The 22,354-nt window shown below is 34.8% G+C and overlaps 1 protein-coding gene across 5 annotated transcripts in view; it reads right to left on the bottom strand.

The window, feature by feature from the left end:
* Positions 1 to 2,348: 2,348 nt before the first annotated feature.
* Positions 2,349 to 22,354, bottom strand: part of USP15 (ubiquitin specific peptidase 15) — a 116,171-nt gene continuing 96,165 nt past the window's right edge. For all 5 annotated transcript variants that reach the window (XM_003481646.5, XM_003126341.7, XM_021091916.2 and 2 more), the window contains 13 exons: positions 21,517 to 21,675; positions 21,213 to 21,437; positions 15,261 to 15,344; positions 15,076 to 15,170; positions 14,787 to 14,978; positions 13,761 to 13,876; positions 13,041 to 13,313; positions 12,612 to 12,682; positions 12,150 to 12,265; positions 11,404 to 11,553; positions 10,036 to 10,139; positions 6,524 to 6,612; positions 2,349 to 2,797 (listed from right to left, as the gene is read on the bottom strand). In XM_003481646.5, the coding sequence (XP_003481694.1) occupies positions 2,615 to 2,797; positions 6,524 to 6,612; positions 10,036 to 10,139; positions 11,404 to 11,553; positions 12,150 to 12,265; positions 12,612 to 12,682; positions 13,041 to 13,313; positions 13,761 to 13,876; positions 14,787 to 14,978; positions 15,076 to 15,170; positions 15,261 to 15,344; positions 21,213 to 21,437; positions 21,517 to 21,675 (1,857 nt within the window). In that variant the 3' untranslated portion in view covers positions 2,349 to 2,614. The remainder of the gene's footprint in view (positions 2,798 to 6,523; positions 6,613 to 10,035; positions 10,140 to 11,403; positions 11,554 to 12,149; positions 12,266 to 12,611; positions 12,683 to 13,040; positions 13,314 to 13,760; positions 13,877 to 14,786; positions 14,979 to 15,075; positions 15,171 to 15,260; positions 15,345 to 21,212; positions 21,438 to 21,516; positions 21,676 to 22,354) is intronic.

Genomic DNA, 22,354 nt, shown 5'->3' with positions numbered 1-22,354 from the left:
ACCCATGCATATCTACTTTTTTTTTTTTTTTTGGTCTTTTTAGGGCTGCATCTGCAGCATATGGAGGTTCCCAGGCTAGGGGTCAAATCGGAACTGTAGCCACTGGCCTATGCCACAGCCACAACAACGCCAGATCTGAGCTGCATCTGCGACCTGCACCACAGCTCACGGCAACGCCGGATCCTCAACCACTGAGTGAGGCCAGGGATTGAACCCGCAACCTCATGGTTCCTAGTCGGATTTGTTTCCGCTGTGTCACCACAGGAACTCCCTATGAATATCTACTTACCAATTAAGAGTATGGATTGGCTTTTGCACTATTTTTATAGTTTATTTTTTGCAGCTGATAACGCCATTTGAGTTTGACGAATTCAATGGTAATATTAACATCATTTTCCTTTTAAAATACACTTCTTTTAGCGGGAACAGAAGTTAATCACAGGAGTTAAAAAGGAATGGTCTCTACGGACAATCAAGGTAGAGACTATAATCTAGAGCTATAGTTTTGTTTTTGCTTTAAATCTCAGTAAAAGGGAAACAGTCTTTTAGTTGGTAGGTAGCAGAAAAATTGCAAGCTCTCTTGAGTGTAGGGATATTTGTTTACTGCTGAATCTCAAGATCCTACAACAGTGATTAACAGGTATATAAACAAATTAATAAATAAATTTAAAAAGTGAACTTAAAAACATGTCCATAACAAGATTCACTTTGATCTGACATGCTTTTCTATTTTTAACTATATGATAACTAAAAAGTCTAGCATATAATCACCTACCCCAAATAGGGGATTTTTATTAAAAGATTCAGAGTAAGAAATAAAAGACTAAATAAGGCCTTGAATAGCTTTATTGAAATCTGTATAAATAAACATGCACATTTCAAATGTAAACTCAAGTGAACTCAAGTGCAGACAAAATTTTAACCTCTGTCATGCAGGAGGTTAGTTTACATTAAAAAAGAAAAAAAAAAAAAAGAAAAAAGAAAAAAAGAAAAAAAAAAAAAAAGGAAAAACCCAAAGCAGCTTTAAAAATACCAGGATGAAAAACCAGCTTTAATATCAAGGTATAAAGCAAAGCCATGATCAACATACCTCATTTATCCTGGTCAAATGCATTTTTCTTTTACTTTTAAATGCTAACATAAATAAATAATTTACCAAAATGTGCACTCACAGAGTGAACTTTTATTTACAATACACAATTTATAATCTATTGTATTTGATTAGTTCAAGTGAAGAACATCATACTTTTTGCTTTAGTAAGAGTGGGACACAAAGCAATTGCTCAGGTAGTCGATATGTGAAATGTGCCCCAGCATTTAGAGTTTCTATTAAAGGCAGTATTGTATGCCAATTGACAATACATTCTTTCAACTAGATCAAAGGGAAAAAGCAGCAAATGAAAAATGTTTCCAATGTTCACACATATTTTTGGCATCCTGGATCCTTGAATGTGGTGAAGGAAAGTAAAATTCAAGATTTGTATGCTTTATATACTGTACAGGTTCTGACTCTGGAACATGCAAATGCCAATTCTCTTGTAACAAGTTACCTTCTGAGAAAAGCTGTAAGGCTATGGTGAATTCCATCAGGAACACACAGAGAAAGTTAACAGACCTACCTTTAAAGCCAATTGTCTATTAATGATTTAAAGGCCAGTAGATGAAAAAAATTTCTCATCAAAGCTTGATGTAATTATTACTATGGATACAGAATACTATTTTTGTCTTTATATTACATGTTTAGGAGAGCTAAAAGTTGCCAAATTACCAAAAAATGGGGTAGAGAAAAACAGACAGCAAAAATTTTAATTTTGGACCAATACCAGATTAAAGATATGCATTTTAAAGTAAGTTAAAAATAATCTGAATGTCTAAGGAACAGATCCCAATAGCAGTAAAAATACTTACATGTAACTGAAAAGTGACTTTAGATGAAATGTGAAATCTAGAACCTGTTTTCCACAGTAGCAGTTAAGAGGAACATAATATTCTGGATTTTTAAAAAATGATACTATAAAGGGAAGTAACTTTTTCAAGACTGTTTCCTGTATCATGATTTCATTTTATAATAGGCCCACACTGATTACCAGGTAAAGATTTGAAAATTTGGTTTTCCAAAACTACTACTGCAGTATTTATGCCACATTGATACTGCAGCTAAATATCATAGTAGTGTATGTGGCAGCCTAATGCACATGAACTAGATTATCCAAAAACTAAGTTCAGCCATAGTTTTCTTGCAGTATTATTAGAGCAAAATAAATGACCAACATCCACAAATTTAACATTTGTCATCAATTAACTCACATCCAAAAAATTAAAGAAAACATAATTCATCAAAACAGCAGCAAACTTAAAAGGGATTTATTTGTGATTTCCTATATATATTTAGCTTGTAAATACAAGACTGTAAATGTATTAAGAGACAATTTCTGTTAAAGTTTTCATTGTATTTCACTTCAAGTACTGCACAAGTTAAAATCTGATAAAGGATTTACATTCGGTTATCTGAAACTCCCCATCTCAGACTTTGTTTAATGTGGTGGGTGACTTCATCATTTCAATAGATACCACCAGCAGGAAAGTCTCTCTTTTATGGCTTCTAGGACTTTCATTAGTTAGTGTGCATACAGTTTTCATTTTCTATATCATTGTCATTATCATTGCTATCTTCATCACTTTCTAATGGGATGCCTGTGGCAGCTGAAGCACCTTTAGTTTCTCGGTCAAGAGGGAAAAAGCCAGTTCCACTGAAAGTGTCTTGTCTCTGGTAGAAGAGTACGTATGCTGCTTTGGACTGTTAAACAAAGAATGTTAAAATGGTTATGATTCTTAAAGATAACATTAAATACAGGATGAATTTTTAGCTGGTAAGTGATTTTTGTGACAAGGCATAAATCATAAAAAAAAACCACACCTGGTCAACTGAAGGTTACTAAAACTGATTAAATATAAGATCACTTCTATATAGAAGGAAGAATGGTCACTGGATTTACCATTCTTATTTTAAGTTAGCTGGACAGACAAAGGCAACTATATCGCTAATTAACCTAGTTACTCTAACATGAAATAGAATTCTATGCCCTCTTTTCTCCTATCTCTGAGGAAACAGTTAAGTTTCTTTCTAACACTAATAACTTCATTTTATATTTGCTCTAGATCCTAACTTTTCTTACTGTGTTAAGGATAACTGTGCCATCAATCATCACTGTGTATGTTTAATGAGTCCTTAGCTAGTGGACTTCTGAGCACAAATAATACTTAAAAGTCTTTTCCCATCACAAATCCCTCTCCTTTCTACCTCTTCCTCTAGCTGCTATATACCCCCCTTCCTCTTTCTCACAGCCAGGCTGGGAGACTAAGATTCATTCAGTCTCATGCACATCCTCAATTCAATGTGAACTAACTGTTGCTGCAACCATTCCAACGAAATGACTTTCACTAGGCTCAAAAACATCCTAAAAGCAAATTAAATGGACACTTTTAGTTCTTTTAGCCAATTTTTCTGTAGCATTTAATGCTTTAGTGCTCCTTTTTGCTGCACTGAAGTATTTTTGGCTTCTGTTACACCACTTTTCCTTAGATCTTCCATCTCTATAGTTTCTTCTGACTTTTCTGTAGGCACATTAAATTTTGACCTTAAAAAAAAAAAATCATGTTTTGTGGGCTCTTCCTCAATTTGTATCTTCCCCTGGGGGAATCATTCAGATCTATGGTTTGAATGATTCACCTATGTTACTTAAGAAAGACAATTCAAATTTATAACTTAAACCAGGTCTCGTCCCTGAACTCTAGTCCTATTAGTCCAACCACCTAGTGAAAACTTCCACATGGTTATTACATACAGGTATCTCAAACTTTGCAGCAAATTTTCTTCCTATATTTATTATCTTGTTTTTTTTTTGTGTGTGTGTGTGTGTGTTTTTAGGGCTGCACCCTTGCCATATGGAGGTTCCCAGGCTAGGAGCTGAATTGGAGCTGTGGCCACTGGCCTACACCACAGCCACCGCAATGTGGGATCCAGCCCACATCTGCCACCTACCGCAGTTCACGGCAATGGCACTGAGTGAGCCCAGGAATCAAACCTGTGTCCTCATGGATACTAGATCAGATTCAAGCTGTAGCTGCGAACTATGCCACAGCTGTAGCAACATCAGATACTTTAACCCACTGTGCTAGTCCAGGGATCAAGCCTGCGTCCTGGTGCTGCAGATATGCCACTGATCCCACTGTGCCATAGTGGGCATTCCTATTTATATCTAATCTTAAGTTCTATTATTTCTATTCAGCGAATAGTTCATAAATCCATTCTCCCCTTGTCTAATATACTTACTACCATTTACTTTAAATTTAAAAGCTCTTTTCCTTTGGAGGCTGAATAATGGCTTTTCTGATTCTTTACTCTGTGCTTTCCAATCTGTCTTCTGAAGTGTTCTCAAGACATGTTAAGATGCAAATTTAATAATGTTCTGCTATTACTTAAGAACCGTCCAATGCTTCTTACAGCTTTAAGAAAAGGTCTAAACAATGAAGAATGAAATTTTTCTTGATCTGAGTGCCAAGTTTAGCTCCAGCCTAATTTCTGCTCCATATCTCTAACAGGATTCTTTCCTTTCAGTAATACCAAATTATTTGCTGTTCCCCTAAATGCTATATTCTGTCATGCCTCCTTGCTTTTGTAGGTACTGTTCTCTTTGCTCAGAATACCTTTGCTTCTAGGAGTTCCCGTCGTGGCTCAGTGGTTAACGAATCTGATTAGGAACCAGGAGGTTGTAGGTTCGATCCCTGGCCTTGCTCAGTGGATTAAGGATTCGGTGTTGCCATGAGCTGTGGTGTAGGTCGCAGACTGGGCTCAGATCCCCTGTTGCTGTGGCTCTGGCGTAGCCTGGCGGCTACAGCTCTGATTTGACCCCTAGCCTGGGAACCTCCATATGCCGTGGGAGTGGCCCAAGAAAAGGCAAAATGACCAAAAAAAAAAAAAACAAACAAAAAAACCTTTGCTTCTTTTGACTAATTTACCACTATTTGCATTTGCTGACTCAGGTCAAACACTATTTTCTCTATGCAAACTTCCTTGCACTGATCCTGTCTCCTTAAACCTCAAATCAGTTGAGACAGCTACTACCCCCATTCTATAAAGCCAATATATTTAATAGTACTTATATATAATTGTTAATTCACTTCTTTGTCAATTTTAGATTATAGGCCTCTTAAAGTCAGAGATAGCTATCTTTGAAAGCAAGAATAGGGCAATGCTGTCTAACAGATTTTGAAAGAGGATGCAGGCAACTTGCAGATGTTTTGTTTGGGAGATTAAAGAGAAGAACAGAATTGAAAAGTGGAGAATAGGATGTGAAAATAGAAGTCTAAATATAAACTGAAAATGTAGTTAACTTGGAATATACACATTTTAAAAATAGTAAGAGTTCAAGTCTCTTTTTGTTCTTTGTTATAGCTATAGGGAGATAAGCAACAGTACATAATGTATATATAAAAATATATAAATTTACATATGTATACTAGATGAAAAATATAAAACATCTACAAACAATTCAAAATTATATCTGTTCACCCAATGACTGATTAAAATTATGCCAGTAACTGGACTCAGAAGTTCATTAATTTATTAAGTACAACAATTTAAGTTGAAGACTTTTAAAGCACTATAAATTAAAAAAAAAAACAAAACTAGTCTCTGCCCTCAAGAAGTATAGAATTTAAATTATGAAATAAAAATAAACAGTCAGTGCCCCTACATCAACAGAAAACCACTGTAAAGGAAATATCATCACATAAGCAAATACTCTTTCTCTGTAATACTGTGATTAATAAGTAAAATTTATAGGAAGTCAAAGTTTATAGAAAAATAAATTCTCATCAAGCAAGACTTAGCTTTCTTCTTGGAACATATTAGTTACCTGTTCATCAATCAATATCTGATCATAAAAATGCAGAGTGAAACAAATGCCAATATTTTGGCTCCAGCTGTGTTTGATAAACTGATGCAAGTGTGAGTAGATCTAACTTCCTGATTTTTCTACTACTCAGAAAACATCAAAGTGACAAGAACACAGGGTTAATATTTTTTAAAATCTGTTATTTGTTTTATCTAATATCATTTAGAGTTTAAATGTGTTAACTGTCACAAAGAATAAAACTTTACTTTAAAGATCATAGGTATGGTAAGGCCCTTAAAGGGTTTTCTTCTATTTTAGCATTCTGACTAAGTAGTCAACGTCTAGAATGTCTGAGCCTATTTTTCAGGGGAAAATATAACATTTTCATGAGAAAACTCCAGTTTTCATGTTGAAAACTACCAGAAAAAGTTTCATATTACAACGTCTGCTTCTGCTAACAGGCAAATTTAGAAGACAAATTTCCTCTTAGAGGTAATTTCACATTTCTTTAAATGAGAACAAGTCTTTCAACTGCTACAGTTGCTAGAATATAGACTGCATTGTTCCATGGACCTCCCTTTAAAACAGCAGATCCCTTGATTTTCAGGAATAAAAGACATACATACCACAATCTGGTCTTCGGATGCAGTTGAGACACTACTGTCATCAAAGTAGTACCATTTCCCATCATCTTTATTTTTTGCAAAAGCAGTATCTAATGAAAAAAAAAATATAATCGCTCTGTGACTTAAATGATCTGTGGTTTCCTGGGAGAGACCTCTCAAAAATTTAAAACCATCCATATGAGGAATATCTATTAAAATTATATGACCATCTACATGAGGCCTATCTATCATATATTCAACTGATTCCACTGAATAAAGGTTTTTAGAATAATTTCCTACCATCTAGATGCCTACAATACTTTCACATTAACTTCAATTATGTGACCTTTTTCATCTCAGGGACAAACATAAGTTATTTGATTTATTATTTTTAAATTCACAGAATAACAATACTAATGACAATGAATGGTGATTAACATTTATGTAGTACTTCTTGTGTGCCAGGTACAGTGCTATGCATTTTACATGTGCTATAAAGTATTATTGTTACTATTCTTGCAATTTTAGACATAGGGAAAGTGAAGCATCAAGAGAAGTTGTTTTTTTCTTTTATTTTTTTTTTTTTATGAGCTGTACCTGTGGCATATGGAAGTTCCCAGGCTAGGGGCTGAACTGGAGCTGCAGCTGCCATCCTACACCACAGCTGCAGCAACACGGGATCCGAGCCACGTCTGCAACCTACACCACAGCTCATGGCAATGCCAGACCCTTAACCCACTGAGCAAGGCCAGGGATTGAACCCGTGTCCTCATGGATACCAGTTGTGTTCACTACTGATGAGCTACAACGGGAACTTCCAACAGAAGTTTAATTTGTCCAACAGCACAGCTGTTAGGTAGCAGAATTAGGATTAAAGCTCAGATCTGTTTCTGATTTCAAAGTTGGAATTTTCAACCATGGTTTAAATTTTTTATGACAAATATTTTCCCAACAATACTCTTTGATTGTTCTGTAGTGGTTTTTATACCAGAATCTTTTTCAGTCTGCGTGGAAGTACAGAGCAAGAGAAAGGTAAAAAATGATTGATTAATCTGCACAAATATTAAAGATTTGCTTTATCTTTAAGTTAAAATAAAAAGCCCCCTTTTCCTATCCCATGCCTTGTATAAACTACCTGGTAACTGTGGAAAAAAGTTTCAAAATGTCCTCAAAACAATTATCTGCTGTCATAGCTTCTAAAAAGTAACACTTCATAGGCTATGTCTTCTAAATAGTTCTACCCCTCTTAAATAAGATTATTGTTCTTCTGGGTGGAACCCATTATAAATCTGTCAATCTGAGTCAAGACCACCGCACTTACAAACATAAAGAAACATATTTTCAGACCAGTAAGTCTGTCCACAAAATATAAGAACTAAAAAATAAAGGCACAAAGAGTTTGCAAATTAAATGTTGACATCAAAAGAAAGCTAAACTAACATCTGTAATCCTGATAAAAAGATAAAACAAAAGAATATCCAATTCTGATAAAAGCAACAACAGAGAAAGAGCTATCTATTTTAAACATAATTGCAACTAATAATGCAAAACGACTAATAAAACTGTTAGGAGAAACAGATAAATCAACATTTTAGTAGAAGTCCTGACAAATTCCTCTCAGAAAAAGAATCAACATCAAAAATAACCAGAGATAGTAATGATTTGAATACAATTGTTAAGATGAGATGTAATAGAAATATAGAATTTATGTTCGAACTGGGAATACATATGTTTTTCAAGTACACAAACATTTAAGAAACAGACCATGTATTAAGCCACACAGAAGCTTTAATAAACACCTAGGATTAATATAAATAGATAACTCCCCCAACTGTTATGGAATAAAAATTAAGAAAAAAAAGAGTTTACAAAAACCATGTATTTGAAAAACCATATGATGAAATAATCTTGAAATAATTATTAGAAAGTCATAAAGGAAAATATAAACACATAGAGAATTGAATGATAATGAATACTACAGTTCAAAATTTATGCAGTAGAAATAAAGGAGTATTTAAAGGTAAATTTATAGCTTTAATTATAGCTTTTAAGAGAGAGGAAAAAAGGGAAACCAAAAACTTCATAAATATTCAACCCAAAAAGTTGGCAAAAGGGAAACAGAGCAAAATCTAAGTTCAAGAAGAAAAATAAATCAAAGGGAAGAGAAGAAATCAATGAGACAGAATACGTACATGTAAAACAAAAAGAAAATTTTAATAAACTGGAAAGCTAATTCTTTGAAGAGAAAAGAATAAAGAACAAAAATATAACACAAGAATGTTATCAACAACTATTCTCAAATAAATTGGAAAATATACATTTTTAGAAAAATGGAGAATGCCAAAATGTATACACATTGGAAAAAGGAAACTGAATATACTTCAATAATCATGACATAAATAGAAAATTTATGGCTGTAAAGTCCACATAGTTTTAGAGATGAAATTCTACTAGACTTTCATGAATAGTTAATTTCTATATTATACCAGCTGCTTCAGGAAACAGAAAAAGAGTAAAATATCCTAGCCTGTTTCATTAGGTTACTCTGTAATCTTGATTACAAAGTAAGAACAATATAAAAAGATTACAAGACTATTTCACTTGTGAATTCAATTTTAACAGCCCTAAATAAAATCAGCCAAATTCAAAAGGCATATAAAAAATACTCAAGTATTATTTAACCCAGAATACAATTTCAGTTCAACCAAAAAAAAAAAAAAAAAAAAAAACCACCTATCAATTGGAGAGCAAAGACTGGTATAACCATCTTGGACAGCCATCTCAAAGCACTTAAATATTCTATAACTCAGCAGTATTACGTCTGGGTATGCAGCTCAAAGAAATTCTCACATAGGGGACCATAAACGACGATGTTTATTGCTTTTGTGGTGTAGAAAGTTAAAGGCAATTTGGAAATCCACCATGAAATGAGTAGAGAAATAAAAAAGGTAGATATAAGTCATGAGTGGTTAGAAGCAATGGATTTAAATTGACACAAAGTAATACGGAGAAGTCTTTTTTTTGGGGGGGGGGAGCACACCTGTGGCATATGGAAGTTCCTGGGACAGGAACTGAACTTGCACCACAGCCGCTGGGCTGTTGCAGTGACAATGCCAGATCCTAGCCTGCTGTGCCATAAGAGAACTTCAATATAGAAAAGTCTTAAGTGTCAAGAAAGAAAAGTAAGATCTATAGTAGAGGAACAATCATGTAAATTAACAATGATGCGTGATTTATGAGAGAACATACATGTTAGAAAAGGAAGAAGGAGAATGGGGAAGGACAGAAGCCCTGAATGGACCAGTGATGTCCTGTGCTTTGAATGGAGGAGTATGATTAACTCAGTCCTCTACTCTTGATGGGAAGAACAAAAAGGTTCCAAAGCTGACTCATTCTTTAATCAGTATCTACTGAACAACTACTCTATATAAGAAACATCTCACATTTTCTCTCTAAGAGGTAGTATCTTCAGGAAAAAAGTCTGGAGCTATCAAACATCATGATTTTAGTAAAAAGGTAAACTGTCAACTTACAGTGTCCTCCTCCCATCCCTCCATAGTGGTTGGAAACAGCAATCAAATTATAGCGGCAAGGACCTGCATTTGGGTTAATTAGGAATTCTGACATATCCAAATCACTGTTTAAAAAAGAGATCAAGTTAGATTTATGTTTTCCCTAAATGTAATGAATTCAATTCCTTCTGTCAGTGTTTGGCTCTCATTGATATATACTCCAATTTATATATATATCTCTCACTAAAGAAATTACTAAGAGTCAAATAACTTCATAAAACAAATAATACAAATACCCTTGAGCTAAGGATGTTTTGGCAAAAGTTTTCTTAGAGGTTGAGAATTTTTAAATTTCTGATTGGTCTTATTCAGATTGATGTTTTCATACTAACATAAAACTTATAAAATTAGATTTATAATATAAAATTTCTCTCAATATATGAGGAAAAACAGACATCACTATTTACCATCTGGGTTTGATTGTTTATTTATTTATGCTTTTTTTTTAGGGCTGAACCTGAGGCATATGGAAGTTTCCAGGCTAGGGGTCCAATAGAAGCTACAGCTGCCGGCCTACACCACAGCCACAGCAATGCAGGATCTGAGCTGCCTCAGTGACCTACACCACAGCTCATGGCAACGCTGGATCCTCGACCCCCTGAGCAAGGCCAGGCATCAGACCCGCATCCTCATGGATACCAGCCGGATTTGTTTCCACTGTGCCACAAAAGGAATTCCTGGGTCCGTTTATTTTTTAAAGTCATTTTCAGAAATGACTTATTTAAGGAAGAATAAAGTCAGCTGAAAAACAACTGTCTTAGAATTTTTAAAAATAATTTAAATATAAATGCACATTTAAATATAACCCCAATATTTATTCTATGTTTTCCAGGTTTTGATGATCTAAGTATCCTAAATGGGCCATATTCTCTGAAATGCAACCGTTATAATCTATCATGTATGAAACTGGAACATTTTTCAGCTTATTATTTCTGGTTATTCTTTTGTTTCTATTTAATGAAATAGAAACAGACTCACAGATACACAGAACAAATTGGTCATTTGCCAGAGGGCAAGAAGGTGGAAGGATGGGCAAAACAGGTGAAGGGGATTAAGAGGTACAAACTGCCAGGTATAAAATAAGTAAGTCAAAGGGATTTAAGAGGATAGAACATAAAATACAGTCAATGATATTATAATATCTTGTATGCTATGTAATGTATAAAAATATCAAATCACTATGTGGTATACTTGAAACTGACACAATATATAAAGTGGACTATATGTAATAATGGAAAAAAAAAAACCCTGAAATTTGGATGCAATGCTATTTAATGTTTTAAAAAAGCTAGAGGTGTCCAATGTTTATGAAGCACAATCAAAACTTACTTGATAGGAAAATCAACTAAAGTATCCAACTTGTCTCTCATGTATCTACTGTAAGAAAATCGCTTGAGATGTACCACAAGTACTGGAGGCAGGGACCATAAATCCAATTTTTTTGTGGCTTGCTGATGTTCTTTACAGTTTGGACAATACCTAAAAATAAAGAGGAATATTTCAAAGCTTGTTAGAGGTAATGTTAGGTAATGCCTAATATACATCAGACTGACAGGAACTTTTATTATTTTTATCATCAATACATTTTCCAAATAGATTTAACTTATAAATGAATATGTAAGTACTCAAAGAAATAATGAGGGCTAGATTATTTATATTTTAATATGCTACAAAGACATGGATATACCATGACACTGTGCTGAGGTACAGGTATTAGAAAAATCTCAAAACTTCTGGACTCTGATGGTATTAGTAACACTACAAAACATACTGCGATCTTCCTAAAAAAAGCTTCTCCTGATATACTTGCACGGCTAAAAATTCTTGGGGAAAAGTAAGTAAAATTAATTATTCATAGTAAAGTGGCTATTATGGAAAACATAGTAACAAGATTAAAGCTTAACATACAATAACACCTTTGAAGCATTTTCATTCCTCTTAATAGATCATATAAAGAAATGCTTACTGTTAAAAATATCAAGAGGAATTTATCACTTTTTTACTTTGATGTAGCACATACCTCAGTAAAAATTCTTAAAAATAATTAGAAACAATTATTTAATTTCGTCTCTTACCAAGGATCTTCAGCACCTAGCTTTTCTTTTGTTGTAAAAAGCTCGATGCAATCTTTTAATTTCACAAAGGGTTTTTTAGGAGGTTTATATTCCACACTTTCATGTTTTTCAAAATCCTAAAGAGAAGTATTTCTTGAGTTAAGAAAACAAATGAAACAAAACTCATTTTAGTGATACCATATTACTATAAATAGTAATGAAAAACTCCTAAATGTTCTAAAAAAAAAAAAAATCATAAAGCTTATCTCAGCTGAGATTTACACCACACTTGTAATAATTCCTGTATAACACTCCTATACAGACAACCAGAAAGCAGTTTCAAAACAAACCTTTTCTCTGTTAGCATATAACCAATTTTTTTTTTTTTTTACTGGCCAAACATATTTGGTAGAAGCAAATAAGTATAATAATAAAACTGTGATCAATAAGGGAGAGAAAAAGAAGGAATGAGTGATGACTTACCTCAGCAGCATTTTCATCAAAATATCTTTTTTTCAAATCAGGATCCCAATCCAAAGCAAGAAAAGATCTTTCTAAGGTGGAAAACATATTTTTTCTTTAAAATTTAATATGCCTTAATGTTAAAAATTAATACATTTTAATGTTAAGATATATACCAGAATTAACAAATAGCAATCTGTTCTACTTGCACTAGGTGATCATGGTAAATTGCTGTTTCTAAGCCATTAAAATATTATAGACTTAAAAAAAAGATACACAAGCATAAGTCCACTTCCATTTAATAAACATAGAAATGAAGGCTTTCCATTTAAAAATCTTGATAAGTAAATGTTATATTTCATAATAGTGTTGAATTTCATGTTTTTCACCTAAAAAATAACACGGCTTTGCTCAAGTTTAGTGTTTAAACCATTTTCCACAAATACTTACCATCTAGCCTAAGCTGCCTATCATCAAATCTTATATGCCTGGTATCATCTTTGATGTAGTTGATATCAGTATTGCCTAAGTTGTTGAACTGGAATGTAAACAATCGCTTTTTGTGTCCCGTTAGTTGACCTTTGCAAGTTTCCTCTGTACATAATCCATTTTCAGAATCATTATCTCCTCCAACTGAATCTTCAGACTGACTGTTTTCATTCTCAGAGGGAAGTTCTTGATCCTGGCTGGATTCATCATCTGGCTCATCTGTTTCCATTTCACCTAATATTAGATATTAGAAGTCTTTAAATACACCCAATGATACATTTAAAACTTATTTACTGTTTTCTTTTTAGGGCTGCTCCTGTGGCATATGGAATTTCCTAGGCTAGGGGTCGAATTGGAGCTGCAGCTGCAGGCCTACAACACAGCCACAGCAACACCAGATCCCAGCTGCATCTGTAATCTATGCTGCTGCTTGCAGCAACTCCAGATCCTTTAACCCACTGAGCAAGGCCAGGGATCAAATCTGCATCCTTATGGGATACTAGTCTGGTTCTTAGCCCACTGAGCCACAATGGGAACTCACTATCTATAACTTATTAATGCTAACATCATTTTCCCCAGGTTTGTAAATATTGTTTAGTTCCTTAATCCCTATCCTCTTAATTTTTCTCTGCAGCAATACCCCAAGTGAAACATTTTTACAATTTAACTGGGAAGTCTTACTTGGTGAACCTTCCTCATGGATTCCATTTGGGCCATTCCCATTAATATTTTGGTCCTTACAGCAGTGTAGGGATCCTTCAGTTTCTTCTGTTTCAGTAGATATTTTGACATATCGGCTTAAATAAAATCAGAAATCAAATAAGGTCAGTTCTATAAAGGTAAAAACTTTTAAAAATGTTTACCATTTTTTCAATAAAACCAAACTTTTAAATGCAATTAACAGTGGTCATTTAGTGGATTCAAAGATAAAACTCAAATTCAAGATACTGTACTATAAGTACAAGTGACTAATCATTTGGTTTGGTTGCCTTTATAAAAATAAGTTAATTTGTTACTTCTAGGGTTTTAACATCTTTCTTTTATATGTTAAAAGTTGTGACAAATTATTTCTCAATATAAAATTATTTTATAAAGATTCTCATTTAGATGATATATATTACTGCTAAGATCACACATAGTTTATAATGTGATATATACATATAGGTTATGAAACTATAATGATTAAAATAGGTATGTGACAAAGAATGCTAAATATGTCAGCTATAAAGGATAAAAGAAAGGGAGCAAATGGCATTCTTGATTACACTGTCATTCAAATCCAGGTTTTAAGACAAAAAGGGGTTGTTCCACAAAAGGATCAACTGTCAAAGTTTATCCTTTTAAATAAAACTATTTGTAAGAGTTCTTCATATTAGTATGAGCAGTGTGTATGAAGAAATCAAGCATCTGACATTTGTTATAATTACAGAGTGCATATGTGATAAATTCCTATTTTCTTCCAACTGTAAACTTGTGGTGTAAAAAGCTAAAAGAATTCATGCTTCCTGGGTGTGAAATTACCTCAGTAATGTGTTTTTCATGATCAAGAAATGAATCAGACTGTAATTTGATTTCTTTCATTGCTACCTGTCTAAACAGTGTTGAGATAATATAGACAACTAATGACATTCTGAGAGTACCTTGCATGTTTACTTTTATTAGTTATTTAATATTTTATTTTGTAAATGAGAACTGTTTCGCACTTACCACATTCTCACAAGCAGAAGATTATAGAGTTTATCTTCAGTATTGTTTCGTGGTACAGCCATAAGAAAAGGCTGACCAAAAAGTGAGGAACCAGTATGGTGGGTATAACTTGAGTGTCTAAATTTTTCTCTCAGGCAAACAGGAATAATCACATGCTCTGTATCTTCTGTCCTATTGATGTTAATTTCAAACCTACAAGGATAAAACTGACTATAACTCTGAAAATTTTATGATATTTCCTTTAAATTTTTTCTCAAGTAATATTTTCCACAATAAATTTTATACTTACACATAAATATCATCCCGTTCCATAATACTACTAAGGTTTTCATCCATAGCAAATATTCTGTGAAATCTATGATTGTATATATCAGTAACTATCATCTAAAAGAAAATAAATTTCTATTAAGCTGGTTTTACAACACTGAAAAACTAAACTCCAACTCACATACTTTAAATCCCAAAACACCCTACCTTATCTGCAGGTACTCCTGAAAGAGTAGACAACGCTGTACAAAGATCAAGTATGTTTCCAATTTTGGGGACAACCACTTTGTACTAAAAAACAAAAAAATTATAACAAATGTTTTACTTTGGAAAAAATATTCACTAGGTAAGACTAACCTTCTGGTTGCTACAGTTGGCATCTGGCTCACACTGTCCATCTCCAATCTTGTCATCATTCTGGGTAATGAAGTCCATGTGGATGATTTATCTTAGCCTTATTGTTTCTTGACACCTCAATTCAAAGACCTATACTTGCACTCAACTGTAGTTCACTTCTTGGGCCTTGTCATCCCCTGCTCCCCTCCTGATATCATTTTTAAACTCTTAACTGTGTAACCACTATTTACTTTTCCTAGAAACTCATGCTTTCCTATTCTTGGCCTGCACTGAGATATCTAGTCCTTTTATTAAAAGACTGAACTTTCCCCTAGCTTACTAGTTCCCTACCATCCCCATGGCCTTCCATCCAGACTTGATGTGATTCATCACTTCAACTATTCTACCGTAAATCTTAAACTACTTTGTCAATAGTTTTTTTCTTGCTATACTTTCTTAGAGTTGTTTAGATATGCTAAACTGCCCAACTTTAGAGGTTAGTGTGCTACAAATTCATAGTGCCCAGTATCAACTGATTCTTCAACACTAGCCAGAAATTCTTCTGTGTGTCCTTTATTTGCTTATTCTCCTCTATTTCATGATAACTATTTAAAATCTTCACCATTCCTTAGGCTTCCTATTTCACCACTTCTCCCCTCACTATTTGCAGAATACCTATTTCACTGAGGAAATAAGTGGCTACTGGATAGGAAAATCTCTAATTTCCTGTTCCCCCTACAAACTTGAGTCTGAAAGGTTCCTTTCTTTGTCTCCTCCCACATATGGAAAGAGAATCAGGGGTTATTCCTTCCATTCAAAGCTAACCCTAGCATCTAAACTCTGAATCCTATCCTTTTTTGGCCTCCTCTAGAACATAAACCCAGCAATCATCCTTTATTTCATTTTATCTTGACTCTTTTATAAATATTGAAATGCATACAAGTCTGAAAAAACAAAACAGTCTCTCATTGCTTTCTTATAATTCTCCTCTAATTATCTCCCTTTCTCTTAGGCTTTATAAATAACCTCGTTAATGCTTACACTGACTACTGGTAATTTCTTCACTTCCCATTCACTTATTAATCCACTGCTGGATTCGGTCTTAACTTCTTTATTTAACTTGCTACCAAAGCTGTCTATACTGTCATTTAACCAAATCTTCATCAGTCCTTATTTTACTGACCTCTCTGTAGCCTGACTGCTGACCACTTCTTCCTTTAAAATTTTTCTTTCCCTATAGCACTACTACTACTTATTCTTTTCTAATGCCCTGGTCATACCTTCTTTTGAGGAAATAACTGACCCTCTAGTGTTGTCCTTCAGAGTTTTATCCTTAGCCTTCTTGATTCTATATGCTCTTAGACTAGGTGACTATTCTGGTTTGCTTTGGATAGTCCTGGATTAGCCTGCTATCCTGGCATAACTATTAATAAAGGCCCTACTTATTTTTTTTAAAAAGTTCTGGTCTATATGATACATTAAAGGATCACCCTAGCCTTAGGTGATCTCATTCTTCTAAGACATTCTTCTAGGGCAGATCTCTCTTCTCTAGCCTACATAGATAAAGTCAATCAATGCCTACTGATATCGCTCCTAAATTTTCCTCATGAATCTCAACATGTCCATATGCAACAGAGATTTGGGTCATTTTAGGTCAACATAGCAATAACTAAAACAGGTTTCTTCCTATATATTCCAATAAAACAAACAGTTCCACTCTCTCCTGTTTTCCAGTTGAATGAACTGAATACTCTTAAACATGTTCAACTCCTACATTCAACTGGTTCTTCTATCTAACTGCCACCCTGACACATACCTTAAAAGTCCCCTGTCATTTGTCAGTGCAAAAGCTTCCTACCTGGTCTTAGTACTTCTGATTTAGGCATTTCTAATCCAATCTTTCCACTAGCCAGAGTATTCTTTCTAAAATACAAATCTGACAATATAATCTCTTTACTTAATAACCTTACATGGTTCCCTCATTCTTTAGGATGAAGTCCAAACTTCCTATCTTAGCATTAAGGTTCTTTGTGATCTAGCTTCTGCCTACCGTATTATTTACTTATAGTTTCCATAAGCAGACCATGTTCTCTTTTGCCTCAGCCCTCTCTTGATCTATAATGTTTTATTCCCAACCTTCACGTGCTTAAAACCTAATGATCCCGAGTTTCTGTTGTGGCTCAGTGGTAATGAACCAATGAAGGATGTGGGTTCAATCCCTGGCTTCACTCAATGGGTTAAGGATCTGGAGTTGCTGTGAGCTGTGGTGTGGGTTGCAGATGCAGCTTGGATCCTGCGCTGCTGTGTCTGTGGTGTAGGCTGGAAGCTGCAGGTTCTAATTCGACCCCTAGCCTGGGAACGTTCATATGCTGTGGGTGTGGCCCTAAAAGACACCCCTTTCCCCCAAAATAACCCTAGTCATCCTTCAGGATTTAACACAGGTGTCATCACTGGTTTGAGGTTATTCCTTCTGTATGCTCCTATAGCACCGTCAGAGCACTTTTCACACCATATAAGCTTCTTGAGAACAAGGACTAGGAACACCTTTGTAATTCCAGCACCTTGCAGAGTATGTGAGTCCAATTCCTAACACATGTTTCAGTTCAACTACTAATAAACTTCTATGATTTAAATCAACTTCAGTGACAGGAAAACTCAAGTAGGCTAACCTAGTTAACTTCCTTTTCCTTTTGAGCTGGTTAAAGCATAGTGTTAATGAGGTGATTATTTTGGATTTGAGTTGTTACAGCCTCCAAGTGGAAAAAAAAATCCAATTTCCTATGCTGACCATGGTTCTACTATCCATACATTTTTATTGCTGGTCACCAAAATAGAGGTAAATTAAAGAAATCGACATTGCTGAAAAAATAAATTAAAACCCAAATTATGGGAGAATAACACAAACCTTATGGGCTAATGTGTAACTTGAATTCAATCTGCCTCTATATAATACAGATTATATTACTGGCATGGGAAAGCACTATTTTTGGCAAATGAGTGTAGAGAGACAGTACATTAATTTTTAGATTTTTTACTCATTTTCTAAATACTCCTCTTATTTCCTTATACTTATTGGCATATATTTGTAAAGTTACAAACTAGAGAGGTAAGGGTGTAGTTTAATACTGCTATACTTTCTCTCCTTTAAAAAGAATGTTAACAATCCTATACTTATAAATAAGTGAATAAGTGAGTAAAGGATGTAATTTTAGAAGTATGTTCATATATTCCCTTGGCCAAAAATAAAAGCAGGTGTTTATTAATCCTGCTCATAGATAAAGGCAAGTGCCAGGTCTCTCTTGCTCTCTATAATATCTTCAGCACTACGGGATCAAATACTGACAGGAGGGTAGCAGATTTAATGAGTTCATGAAGGAGACATATTAAACAGACAGCAAAAGCAGTGGGTGAAATCTGCATAACTGGGTACATGACCAGTCTCTACTACACTTATTACTTTGAATGAAAGGACTATATTTTTTATTAATTCCTCATATTCTGGGTAAACTCAAACACTTGATGGTAAACTCAAATATTTCCATTAAATGAATGGTAAGATCATAATTTTGTCCAAAGCATATACCTTTCATGTAGATTTTATGAATAATGCTATGGACTGAATTGTCTTCTCAAAATTCTTATGTGAAGTCTTTTTTTTTTGCCTTGTTGTTGTTGTTGTTGCTATTTCTTGGGCCGCTCCCGCGGCATATGGAGGTTCCCAGGCTAGGGGTTGAATCGGAGCTGTAGCCACCGGCCTACGCCAGAGCCACAGCAACGCAGGATCCGAGCCGCGTCTGCGACCTACACCACAGCTCACGGCAACGCCGGATCGTTAACCCACTGAGCAAGGGCAGGGACCGAACCGGCAACCTCATGGTTCCTAGTCGGATTCGTTAACCACTGCGCCACGACGGGAACTCCTTTATGTGAAGTCTTAATCAATGTGATGATATCTGGAGACGGGGCCTTTGAGAGAGAGTTTAATGAGATCATGAAATTCACATTGCTGGAAAAATAAATTAAAAACCAAATGGGGCCCTCATGATGGGATCAGGACCCTTCTAAGAAGAGACAACAGAGAGCTTGTGCTCAACACTCTCTCTCCCCCTCTCTGCTGTCTGAGGACACAGTAAGGAGGAGGCCATCTGTAAATGAAGGAAGAGAGTCTGTACTAGAAACCGCCACACTGGCATTCTGATCTTAGATTTCCAGCCTCTAGAACAGGAAGAAAACAGATTTCTGTTGTTTAAGTCACTCAGTCTATGGCATTTTGTTACACCAGTCTGTGCAGAATGAAGCAACTAACACACTCTAACAAACTGCGCTTCTATTTAGAACCTTCAACTAGGACCTTTAGTAAACAATCTTCTAAAGCAGGAGCCATGTCTACTTTGTTTACCAGAGCTTTATACTCAGTAGGTGCCTAATACATATTGAATGAACAAAATTTCTAAACACCTCTAAGTCCTGAGGGTTGGACAAAGATTTACAAAGTTTTCAAATTCTTTGAAATCTTCAAAGAATTCATGGTCTAGGGGAGAAAAGTTAAAGTAAACCAAAGGTCATAATAAAACCTGGTAAGTGTTATAATAGAATTTAGGGGAAAAGAAGGAGATAAGAAATACTTTTACTAGGGGGGGTCAAGTGTCAAAAAGGACTGATTGATTAATAAAGGGAGAGAATAGTGTTTTGCTCCCTAAAATGTAAAATAATCCAATTATGACCCTAAGCAATGGAATCAGGCAGACAACTGATACTCTCAACAGTTAAAAGGTAAGAACGTTGGTGAAACAAGTCCCCCCACCTTCTTTAAATAGCCACAGCTACTGCATTATGGAAGTTCCCAGGCTAGGGACTGAATTGGAGTTGCAGCTGGGCCTACACTACAGACACAGCAACACTGGATCAGAGTCACAGCTGTGACCTAAACTGCAGCTTGCAGCAATGCTGGATCCTTAACCTACTGAGGGAGGCCAGGGATTGAATCTGCATCCTCAAAGAGACAGTGTTGGGTCCTTAACCTGCTGAGCCACAAGGGGAATTCCTGAAGCAAGTATTTTTAGTATAACTAAATTTATGTTTCTCTTTCACATTCTTTAGATGCCTAAAAATTACAGGTATTTAAATATTACCATTATTTTATCATATCATGAATCAAAATGTACAGTCCTATTTTCACTTCCATAGCCACTAGGAAAAAAATTACAATTAACATTAAAGAAAGTTCAAGTTGGGAAATAGGGAAAATAACACTACATTATTAATCTTTGTAAGCTAATATTCATACCAACATTGTTAAGTCAAACCACTCTCATTTTTCTTTGATAAGAAAAAGCCTTTGAGAAATTTTTTTCTACATGACAAATAATGATACTCTGCACACTGCTCACCCTTTCAAGATCCTGAAAAGTTGTACTGATTTCCAAAGTATTTATCTTATAAAAATCTCATGCAAAAAAGCTTAGTTTTATCTAATTGTGTTTGAGGCATAAGGACTCATCACAAATTTTTCATAAAAATAACAAATGCCAAGAAAATAATCATTTCTTGGAGTTCCCGTCGTGGCGCAGTGGTAAACGAATCTGACTAGGAACCATGAGGTTGTGGGTTCGATCCCTGGCCTTGCTCAGTGGGTTAAGGATCTGGCGTTGCTGTGAGCTGTGGTGTAGGTGGCAGATGCAGCTCAGATCCTGCATTGCTATGGCTCTGGCGTAGGCTGGTGGCTACAGCTCCAGTTCGACCCCTAGCCTGGGAACCTCCATATGCCATGGGAAGCGGCCCTAGAAAAGGCAAAAAAAAGAAAAGAAAAGAATCATTTCTTACCTGCATAGGTTTGGTAAGTGGATCCATTCTAACTAAATAAACTTCCAAGGTACGTTCTTTTTTCATGGGCAATGGAAGTGTCAGGTAACAAAAAGGATCAAATGTTACTGAAATCTTAGCACATTCAGGACAAACTAAAGTTGATTTAAAAAGGCCATGAAATATATCTACAATGATAGAATCATTTCTTTTTAAATGGTTTTCCCAGGCTTCTTCAGCAACTACCTATAAAGAAAACAGACACATATTACACAGAGGTATCACATTATTATATCAATGGTGACAATAATATGGTTAAATTTACCTTATCTGGCCTTCCATCAGCATCTTTTAATTGTATATATGGTTTTTTCCTAATTCTATTCAAATCCTCATGCAGTCCATCTAATAGGAAAGCTAATAGTTCTTGACAGTCCTGCTGCTGGTATCCAGAGAACTGAGGTGCAAAACGTCCTACCTGAGTCTGTAAGAAAAACAAAACCATAAAATCAGTTCCAGGGACAAGACTGATTACAAAAATATATACTTGACTTTCATTTATAGATTCCATGTTTGTGAATTCAGCTACTTGCTAAAATTTTACTTATAACTCTCAAAATCAACTTGTGGCATTTCTGCAGTCATTTACAGATATGATGATTACATATGGATAAATACATGTAAATAACTGCATACCTAAAAGCATTTTAAAAATGATAAATAGAAAAGAACAGTTGACCTGAGGAGAAAACAAGGAGAAAACACAGTACAGTTTTGTACTAAGGATTGGGAAACACTAAACACTATTAAAATTCCGTAATTTTTTTGAGTCACTGGAAAAAAAAGACAATGCTCTCATTTAGTTTCTGTGTGTAAAGAGAAGATAATCTCATAGAGATAAAAGGAATATCAATGTTCACATATATTTTCCTAGTCTTTACAGCACTGTTTTTTTGGTATTTTTAAATTATAGTTGATTTATAATGTTGTGCCAATTTCTGCTGTACAGCAAGCAAAGTGACCCAGTCATATACATACATTCTTTTTCACTTTCTTGATGTGAAAGAACAACGTCAAATAACAAGAACCTACTTGGAGTTCTCATTGCGGCTCCAGTTAAGAACCCAACTAGTGTCTGTGAGGATGCAGGTTTGATTCCTGGC

The sequence above is a fragment of the Sus scrofa genome, chromosome 5 (genome assembly GCF_054392235.1).
Source record: "Sus scrofa isolate SSC_HxYL_T2T_F1_AM1 chromosome 5, Sscrofa_HxYL_maternal_Yorkshire_Landrace_v2.0, whole genome shotgun sequence".
In the NCBI taxonomy this organism is placed as follows: Eukaryota; Metazoa; Chordata; class Mammalia; order Artiodactyla; family Suidae; genus Sus; species Sus scrofa.
Note: the sequence above shows the minus strand (reverse complement) of the source record. Positions and strands in the feature narration are given on the sequence as shown.